This window comes from Ciconia boyciana, chromosome 3 (genome assembly GCF_034638445.1).
Source record: "Ciconia boyciana chromosome 3, ASM3463844v1, whole genome shotgun sequence".
Lineage (NCBI taxonomy): Eukaryota > Metazoa > Chordata > Aves > Ciconiiformes > Ciconiidae > Ciconia > Ciconia boyciana.
The window spans coordinates 99,756,181-99,766,764 of record NC_132936.1 but is presented as its reverse complement, the minus strand read 5'-3'; the positions used below and the strand labels follow the sequence as shown (position 1 = coordinate 99,766,764).

At 39.4% G+C, this 10,584-nt stretch overlaps 1 protein-coding gene across 1 annotated transcript in view; it reads right to left on the bottom strand.

Annotated features, from left to right (window-relative positions):
* Positions 1 to 8,484: 8,484 nt before the first annotated feature.
* The window catches only part of LRPPRC (leucine rich pentatricopeptide repeat containing), a 94,662-nt gene continuing 92,562 nt past the window's right edge, over positions 8,485 to 10,584 (bottom strand). Inside the window, exons 37-38 of the mRNA XM_072856796.1 lie at positions 10,289 to 10,431; positions 8,485 to 8,990 (exon numbers count right to left, since the gene is read on the bottom strand). Of these exons, the coding sequence (XP_072712897.1) occupies positions 8,931 to 8,990; positions 10,289 to 10,431 (203 nt within the window). The 3' untranslated portion in view covers positions 8,485 to 8,930. The remainder of the gene's footprint in view (positions 8,991 to 10,288; positions 10,432 to 10,584) is intronic.

Below are 10,584 nucleotides of genomic sequence, written 5' to 3'. Positions count from 1 at the left end.
AAGAGGTAAGAAAAATTTGTGTTGGTTACTTGAAGTAATTAATACAGGGAGAGTTGTGAAGTTCTTCCCCAACCTCCACTCCAAGTTTATGCACTCTCTCCACTTGGCAAAAGGGACAAACTTTTTCAGCACTGGAAAACGGATTATAGAAACACTGCTTTGCATATTGGCTCGTGGGTAGTGGCAGTCCTCCAAAATACTTCTAACTCGTCGTTTGGAAAGGACTAGCTTTCACTCTGGCTAAGCTAAATTAATAAGTAGCTGTTGAAAGTTTCATCCCATATTTGTTCATTGCAAAATGCATTCAGAAACGCTAAATCAGTAACAAGTATCACTAGCCATCCCTTTTTATTAAAAAAACCCCATGAAATTCCTTTAAAAAACCCCACAGACAATATGCTACGCAAGAAGTTACAGGTGTTGGTATGTCCACTTGTACCAGAAATAACAAACCTTTCAGGTTTTAGCCACAATGATTAATTTTAATGGCAGTAGACAAGAAACAGTGTACATGGAGCTCTGTGACATGCTGCTCTTTTTTTTTTTTTTTTTTTTTTTTTACACTCTGAGAGCCAAGACAAGCCCTTCATATGTTAGCAGCTATTAATTAAGGCAACAATGTTTAAGCAGTGGGTTGAGGTAATTTTAAAACCGCTTAACCCTTTTAAGAACTGACGAGCTTTAAAAAGCATATATATATAATGTACGTGTGTTCATATTAGTATGTATATGTAGAGGTATCTGCATGAATAGATTACATACAAATGTATATACACACACAACCGTAATACCTATGATAGCTCACAGGTTTTTTTCAGGGAATATTTAAAAAGCAATTCAGATCCATAATTTATAGAAGTGCTGTTGCCAATTTATAGAATTAATTATAAAACTGTTTGTTGATGTTTATTTTGTCATTACATCAAACTTATGGTTATTTTGAATTGCAAATTTTGTTGGCATTATTTTGCTTTCATGGTCACAATTTGATACTTTTAATGCTTCCAGTGCTAAGACACTGCAGCTTAACAGACCCCCTCAACCTTCACATCATGGCTCCAGAACCCGCATCTCCCATCAACAACACATTTGGATCTTTTGCTCCTTTTTAAGCATCTGATCAGATTTTTCTAAGGTTCCTAGCGTATCTCAGTACTGTTTCTGCCTCAACTTAATTGTTTATGTTTAACAAGTGGGTTTAGAGGCATAAATATTAAAGTACTGGCCAGAACCCATATGATGAGTAAACAAACAATGCCACTTCCCTCAAAAATCATTTGTATTTTGTACACAAGCAAATTAGCCCACAAAATAGTCATCTACTACTTCAGTACCGAATTCTCAAGCAAATGCATAGCAATTGGAAATCTACAAAGATTCACAAATAGTCAAAAAACCAAAACGTACAGAGCCTTGCGATGATATACAGCCGTACTAGTTAACTGTTAACATCATCATTCTTCAAGACAGTATCTTTGCTCAATTTCATTTACTGGGGGCTAGGGAAACATTTAGAAAACAACAGAAACTTTTTTAAAATAAAAAATACTTCATGTTTCACCAAGAAAGTCAGAAGAAAAATAAAAAAGTAACCCTTCTGCTATGCCAGTCCAGCCTCCACCCCACAGCTCCTCCCTGACACAAGTAAACATCTTCCTTCTCATGATGCAAGTCACAATGCTGAGAAGAGTGCCCTAAAAGAACTATTATCTTAATTATTGCTTTTGAACAAACACCCAAATTTTCTACTACTCTTAGTTAAAAATAGCAAATCACCTTGCAGCAGTGCTTCAACTAATTGTAGAAAGGCACAAAGCCAAAACCTGGAGTTCCAAACCAGGCAACAACAAAATGTGCTGCACAAACTGAAAACTTTGAAAAACAGGACCTGTGCTGCCCTAATGAGCTGCCTCCAGCTGCAGGATGTTACCTTACACAAGGCAGTCAGATTTCCAGGTGGGTAAGTCGGAGGACAAACCTGCGGGGGCCATCACCCCAAGAGACTCTGACCTCTGCTGAGAAAGGCAGAGCACCAACAGCTTTTTTTGCTCTTTTAGCATCCCCTTAACACAATCATTGAATAAACCTTTTGGCTTGTAATTCCTAGCAATCCAGGCGTGCGTTGCCACCCCCCACGGAGCTGCAGGGGCATTTCAGGCCAGCGAGAACAGTTAAGAAGCTGGCACCCTCCCACCACTCCTGCAGTAATTCTGTGCCAGTGGCTCTGGCCGTTCACATCGCATGCTGTACCTGCTTTCCTGCCTTCCTCCTGTACCCACAACTCCTACTAGTAATCACGTAAAAATGCATTTTGTCCAGGTATTGTAGTTACCTAGAAAAGCGCGCTGTCTGATTACAGCAGAGCTCAACGCTGTCAAACACTGTGGACGTGCTTGCTTCAGGTCGGTCCCTTCTAAAAGCAAGACAAGACAGGTGAATGAATATTTAGCTTTATATACTTCATAGGGAATTTCTCAGTGCTTTTGTATTAGAAAAACGCCTTGCAGCTTTGTAGTACGTTCAGTGCCAGGCGCATGATAAGTTTCCACTGGAAAAAACTCTTGTACATGACTGACAATAGTAAAGCCACAAATTACCGTAATTTTATGCCCCCTGCAGCTAGTGGTATAAAACATAGTTTTCAACCTTGTTTTTACTTGCTGAATTTAGACAAATTTATAATGTTATTGATGTCAGTGAGAAAGACACTCAAATGCAGAAATAGTATTCCTGGGCATAAAAACAATTGGAGCACAATATTTTGTATGTACTATAGATGATGAAAAACATGGCTGTCATTAAAACTATAAAAAAAGATGGAAAACCAAAGGGTTTTTTTAAAAAAATAATTTAACATTATATATATTTATTTTCAGTTATCACGTTTGATCAGGGTTTTTTCCTCCTCCCTGGAATGCTGAACAGTTAACCAGGTGTGACACATCATATTACTAGCTGTCTCACTTTGAACATTAACGTTTGAAACACAGGCTGAGTCAACAAATCCATGAAGGAAAGCAAAAACCTTGTTTAAGCAAATTCTATGGATATATGGCTCCTAATGCGTTTTCAAATGAGCATACACTTTCTATCATACTTCCAATCTTTAGAGTGTAATTTTATTTACAAAGCGTTCTGAGGGCCCTAAAAATGGACAATTGCTAGAGATGATCAGGATTTACAGTTGAGCTAACCTTCACACATGAACTGTTCAAGCCACTAGCTAAACTAACCAGAGCGAAATCCCAGGGAACTCTGCAAGTAACAAAGGCAATTGCTTGATTTATTTTCGGTTTAGGCAGAAAGCTTTTCAGAGTATGGCTAGGTAGCGGGCTCAGCAACCTAACACAGTTGCTTTGGTTGGAGCCTCACCTCAGGCTGCAACTTCGATATCAGAACATGCAAAGAAATCTAACAGCCCCAATGCCAAACACTGTCCCGTATTCAGACCCATCTTTAGAACCACCCTGAATTACACTAATAACACACTTGGTCCTAGAGCTGCTTTCAAAGTTGAGAAGTGTGAGGTTTAAGAGGCTGCTGCTGGAACAAACTTCCTTTAGGATATTTGGCACATGACGATGCTCCTGTTTCTTCAGTTACCCAGCTGTAATTACGGGCCTAGTACCATCATGACTCCCCATGGTGGAAAGGTGTAAGAGGACCAGGCTTGGCTCAGCAGCTCTGATCAGTCCTTCACAGCCTCTTTCTTCATTGAGTTGGGCTTAGCAGCCAACTCACCCTTAGCAGCCCTTGCTGCTGCCACTGCTTTCTTCTCCAGTGAACCTCAAGGAGAAGTGGTTGAGGAGGAGACAGTGGGAGCCTTGAGAAAGGCAAAGATCCATGGTGGTGTGTCATTGACCCTGACTGCCAGCAAGTTGAGGGCTGCTCCCTCCCCTCATGGTCATTCATTCCCAATCCAACCAGGCCTAAGGCATCACGCTGAAGCTGCTAGCTTTGTCTTCTTACTGCCACCGACAATACCAACTCTCATCCTTCCCACCTAGGTATTTTCCCAGTACTTCCAATCCCTTCAGAGTTCCTCTGCGGTGATCCTGTATTTTGACAACCACTCTTCATAGCCCCTCTCCCATAAATAAAAATCCAGCACCCCGCAAAATGGCCTTTCAGAGCCTTCTTCAGCAACCTCGAAGGAGGCTGGCCAGGCCAACCTCGTCCTGTCCACACTCCCCTGCTTTCCCTCCAGCCCAAACTGTTTTCTGTCTAAAAGTCCACCCTCCTCTCCTCCCCTGAAGATTCATCTCCACTATCTACAACTCTTCCCGTAACTCCACTTTTCAGATTTGCCCTGGTTTCAAGGACTATGTTAAGAGCAGCAGATGCAAACTACTTGCAAAACCAAGAATTAAATTTGCTGCTACTTTTCAAGGCTCACCACTTTCAGTGTGAGACACTGAGGTTCATTGCTTTCTGAACCCTGAGTTCACTGGCACTTATAGCTGAGTGAAATAACTACAAGAAACACAGAACTACAAAGAAGTTTGGAGCTATTGCTGCAGACAACAACAATTCTATAGGTACCACTGCTTTATCACGGTGTTATAAGGGTAATCATGAGAAATTGTGAAGCATAAGCCAATTGTAATATAGAGGTTTAAGAGTATCAGACAGAAACCTTGCACTAATAGTTTTATCCAAAAGTAGATCAATGTGGAACTCCTGTCTATAGCAGGCACTGCGTAAGACAGTTTCTACTATCTCATTTTCTTAATTACAGGAAACAGTAGAGAAAACTCAAACCTCAAACTTCCATATCTGCTCTTATTTCCATACCTAATGGGAGATCCAGAACTTTGCTCCTGTAGCTGAGGATCTGCACACTCATATTCAGAAAGACACCCTTGGATTACATCACAGTCTCAGCTGGAGCCACTAACTTGAAAGGATATTATTGGGTTTCCTCTGAGTATTGATTCACTGAAGTGCTGGCAAACCATCAGAGGCTGCAGCCATTCTGGAAACAAAATATCTTTTTGCAATTGACTTTACACAGAAATTATGAGAATAACTTTAGGAAATGCAGAGAATCTTTGCTAAAAATGGCTGAAATTCAATGACAACGTCAGCTTTTTCTTACATGTTTTTTTCACCTTTACAGCAACAATATACTGGTGCAGGAAATTGGACATTCCTTCTAGATGCTGACAGATTTCTCACATTGAACAGCAAAACCTCCTGGTCACATCCATCACTTCTGTCACTTCCTCCTCTGCCGTGTTCCTGAAGAGTCCAGAAGCATCACACCTTTGAGAAAAGCAATAAATAGGTAGGAGTCTGGTGAACATGCTTCCAGTCTGTTTCTCTGTCAATATGTGCACTCGTGATCCTACCTTCACTGTTATGATCCTCCCTTGTTACTGTAAACTGCAGCTGAAATCCTGCTGACTCAGGCATTCAATCTATAAAAACCTTCTGAGCTGCCACTGCCAAAGACACGATCTGTTCAGCTACTCCATTTTCTACAGTGAGTACGTATTAAGGAAGTGTGGAGACAGTTACTAACCTACCAACGTACATTTCTTGCTATAGAAAAGGGTCTCAGGAGACAATTAGTTGAACAAACTGTTTCAGTAGACGAGGATAGAACTACAGCATGTAATTATCATGCTGCAAAATGACTACATTGCTAGTTAACAAGGAAACTTTTCCCATATTGAGCTCAAAAGCCAAAAAGCACCCTTCTCCTACCCCTGCCTCAAGGGGAGTGGAAGAAAGAGGTGAGTCCATAATGTGCAGGGCACCGAAGTGAGATTAAGTCGTCTCAATTCAAGCAGCAAGCTTCTTCCAGTCCTCTCAACCCCAATCAAGACACACTATAATGCAAACACATACATGCTCACACAATTTGCTTTTTACAGTAACATGTCAGGTCATTTCACATCAGCACACTCTCAGCTTCCCACGAAAGCCTCTGGAAAAGCGCACTCCTATCTCACGCACTCCCATCCAGAGACGTTGCACCTGCTCTGGATCTTGTACAATCCCAGTTATCCACTAGCCGGTGGTGAATAACTCTTTTCCGCTTTAAAGGGATAAGTGCTGTGGTCAGTATGACAGAGTATGTTTGGTATCTGGACTAATGAATCACCATGACAAGTCTGCAAGACTGCCATTCTGCATTTTGTCATCTCACAGGTTTCTTTCTTTGAATATGAGGAAATAAATAATGAAACTGCCTACTAATTTGGTAAAGAAACGCTAACCCCCTAAACTGCATTTTTCTTCATGCTTGAAATGGCTGAGTCCCAGCACACCAATGCACAAGATTATAATTTCAAGCGTATTCTAGAAGAGTCAGCACAAATGCCAATTCTGCAAAACCTTCCCAGTATAACCCTGTTTCAGACCGAGATGATTGTGTCCCGGAGTGGCACAAATCCCTCACTGTCCCACATTTTAAAGACAGAAGAGACTGCACTCCTCTGTGTAATCATTCCTTAATTGTACACGAAACATTTACTGGAACAGAAAATCAGAAATATTATCACCCAATGGCAGCCTTTCCCTATCCTTTGAATAATCTCTGCTTTCCCATCTCTGCCACAAGGCTCCATGGGCCAGGGCTATTGCAACATGATCCCAAGTGGTCAGTGTGCACCTTCACCCGTTACCCTACCACTGCTGCCACGAACCCCTGGCACTGTTTGGTCTCGTGCTCCTGCAGTGCCTCACTGGTGTTTAATCAGCTCAGCAGCCAGCTCTTTCAGCCCATAGCTCTCCATGAGGTCACTCCAAATGCAGTTTCAGAGCTGAAAACAATTTATATTCTTCAGTTAAAGGCTATCAAATTTACTTTCCATTTCCACAATTGCAACTATAAAATCATAGGGCATTATTCTGTTAGAGTTCAAGTCAAGCAAGTTACAAGAAAAACGTGTAGATGCTAACTAGTACTAATCCCGCATGGTCAGACCTCACACATGGGCACATCTGGCTACAGCTGGTGCTTTTCTGCCTCAGAAGGCAGCAGCCAGCAAACACAACCTGCCAGTATCACAGCACAGACTAATGACAGGTGCAGCACCTGACAGTCAATTGCACCTGGTCCACACCCATGAGATTCCACCTCCTCGTCAAAAAGGTAGTTAAGATCTACAGATCTGCTCTTAACTTCCTCTGTGATGACCCGGTGTTTGCTTCAAGTAACATTCATTCTCTTCCTTATCCTATGTGCTAGCTCAGCCCAAAAAGCATACAGGGCCATCGCCTTCAGTTACGCTCAGACGTGACTCCACTTACTGGAACACAGCTACCGCTGCGAAACAGAGAGATTCATGAGATGACCTCTAAAAACAAGAGCTGTGGCACTAGAGAAAGGGTTGCCAACTAGTTGACACAGTCTTCAATTATGCTGCTATTACACTGAAACACATGTAAGGTAGCTGCAGCTTTAGAAAAAAGGAACACCTCCATTTGTGAAATGAAATAAACTGAGTACTGCCTAGGCTTGCTTTCAGATAGGGCACACAACCATTAGGCTATGAATGAAATTTCAAATGTTAATGCCTTATCTTGACAACCCAGGAACAAAGGGTGCCAGGCGGTTAGAGCCATGTAGGTGCAGTATGTTGTCGAGTCTATGCTTGTGAACTAACGAAGGTCATTGTAAAACCACACCACCAGAGCAGACACAGCTAGGATTCACACGGCTTATCTGGAAAACAAAATTTACCACTCGCCTCAGCCCGTGATTAGTTATGCCTCATTTTTTGAGTACAGTGGAAATTTTCTGTGTATTTATAAATATACTAGCTAGTTAACGAATTGGAAATTTTACTTTAAAAAATTAGGTCCCAACTTTGACACATTCAGATTACCGTACAAGTCTTTCAAAATTTTGTCAAAACCTTGTGTGCACACATGAATTTTTAATTACCACAGTGTTGCCTATGTGGGAAAACCTAAGAAAGATAAGGTTAACTAACTGAAAAAGTAGAGATCAATCAACAAAGTTATTAAACACCCAGAAACAAGCTTTAATTTCATTACAACCTGTTTGAAGTACTGCATAGGCACTGTATTCCATTTGTTATACCAAGGGTGCATTTCTGACTTTCCATCATTATTCACAGAGATAATGGATGTATTTTCTATGTATTCTTTCATCTCTGTAATTTGTGTCTTATTTTCATGATCCCCCAACTCTGGACTGTAAGACTACACACCAGAGTAGGTTTACTCCCACATTTATACAAATAAAGCAAGCCCACCAGCCTCCCAGCAAGTAAACAACTGCTACCCTTGCAAATAACGGGCACTGCTTTGTTTAAAAGGCATGTTTTCATGGATATGCAGTTCTTGTATCCATAAAATTAACTGGACTAACAGTTATGAGAATGAGTTAAAGATGCTATAAAACTACAACGCACAAGCTAGTGTAAGAGGTAGAAGTATTTTGCCTTTACCTATAATATCAAATGCCCTAACGAGATACTTAACACAAGAGAAGAACATTTAGGAGAAATCTAAAAAAGATGTGTTTATTTTCTGTGTAGATACAGATGAGTCCGGAAGATGATGTTCTTCACCTTTCTACTTTCACCCCAAAGTACATCGATCAGACAGAGAACAACAAAGGATAAGACAGTTTGCTTAAGTTACAGTTACATACCCCTCTAGCAACTTTCTTGATATACATATATGGTGAATCAACAGGAGCCAAAATACAGTTCAGGTTATAGCAGATCATACATCAAAACAGAAATAGCCTAGAAAGCTGCATCTTGATATTTCATTAGCAATTTTAACAGCATTTCCATTAATGAATGTTTCTATCAATTACAGCTATGGCAAGCGCTGCTTAAACACAGATTTATATTAAAAATTACACAGAACAACATGCTTTTTAAAATTTTTATTGAATGTAATATTTAACAATTTCATAAACTAAAGCATAAAAGAGTGTCTGTTCATGATGCTTCCTCCAATTTTCTTTTCCTCCATTTTTCCACATAGAACTTGAATGTCTCCTACAAATAGTGGAATAAACAAGTTCAACATTGTTTCAACTGAAAAGTTACTAATTCTGAACAAAGTCTAATGTCCTGACAAAAGCAAAATCTATTATTCTCTGTCATGCAAAACTAGATCTGTATTGAAGTCTGTATAATTAAGAGAAATACCAGAGAGAGAGAATAAAAGGAAAAGGAAAACCTTGCCAAAAATGCATAATGAAGCTTCTATTACAAAATACAATAATATAATCAATTTTAAAAATGAAAATACTTTTTAACTGCAATCTGCAATTGTGTCAAAAAAAATTGAGAAGCTTTTAAAGACTAAGCTGCATTAGAGAAACATTGAACAGAGAAATCAGAAAATGAATCATTTTAGTGATTTTCAAAAACACTCTTATTTTCAGTAGCTACATGTAAGAAAGAGATTCTAAGTTTTAAATTTACACAGTCCAAATAAAAATTCAGATTATAAATTATTTGCATAAAACTCCACAGCTGTTAAAAGGCTAAACCAAACATTTTATGCCAAAATTTTCTCCAATTCTTTGCAAGATGAGAAAAGAAAAATCACATTTATCATGAAGCAATATGGAGAAACAGCATATAATCAGGTCTTTACAGAACTACAGAAAAACACTTACTTAAAAATATAAAAAGTGGCTAGAAAATGGCAATAAAAAGTTTGCCTAGAGAGGGAAAATATGTCTTTAAAGTCTGCTTCGCTAAAATGGTACTAGTAGACTATTAGTCAAAGGAATGATGTGAAAGAAGTATTTACAGTCTTGACAGATTTAGTGTCATGCCACTTGTCACCCTCAAGTAAGATATATTTGCACAGTTGCATATATCTGTTAGCAAGGCAGCCAGAAGCAAAGCTGCAATAGAAAAAGAATTCCTACAGTTCTAAAATCCCATCCTACTAAAGCAGCAACTTGTATAGATACAAAACAGGTAATTAATGGAAACTAAAACCCATTAATTGTTAATGAAATACACATTCTATAAGCCTTTTAAAGTTCAATTGCTTAGATAAATGCCCCAAGGACATTTGATAAAGGTACACCTGTAGATGAGTGCCTGATAAGCATCAGGTACCTTAAATATCGTAAGCCCCAAGAGGTTTTATTTCCTCAAGTCAAATCCAATGCAAGATTACTATAGCTCCTACAACACTCGGTACTTCATACATTACCTCCTTTGAGGAGTCTCTGCAGAGATCTAATCCCTATGTAATTATTCATGCAATTTGTTTTATTAACATCGAACATACACAACTCTGCAGATCCATTTCTTAATTAGGAAATACTCACAGGGGGTTCAGTGAAAGGGACAGGCTCTCCTACTTTCTTCAGAAAAGCTGCTAAAGATTTCAGAGATAGCTCATGCAGCTGTATATTCTTCGCTTTTGTTTTCTCATACACAGCCTTTACGGAAGCAACATCCCCATCCAATTCTGAGGAAAGAAATAAAAACCAAAAAACCCCCTCAGTGGTTAAGTGTTCCTATTTTCACCTGCTTCCATGATGTCACACATTCCTACTACTTGCCAAAACATACTCTAAATATTTTAATATACAATACTCCAAATATTCTGGATATTCTTCAT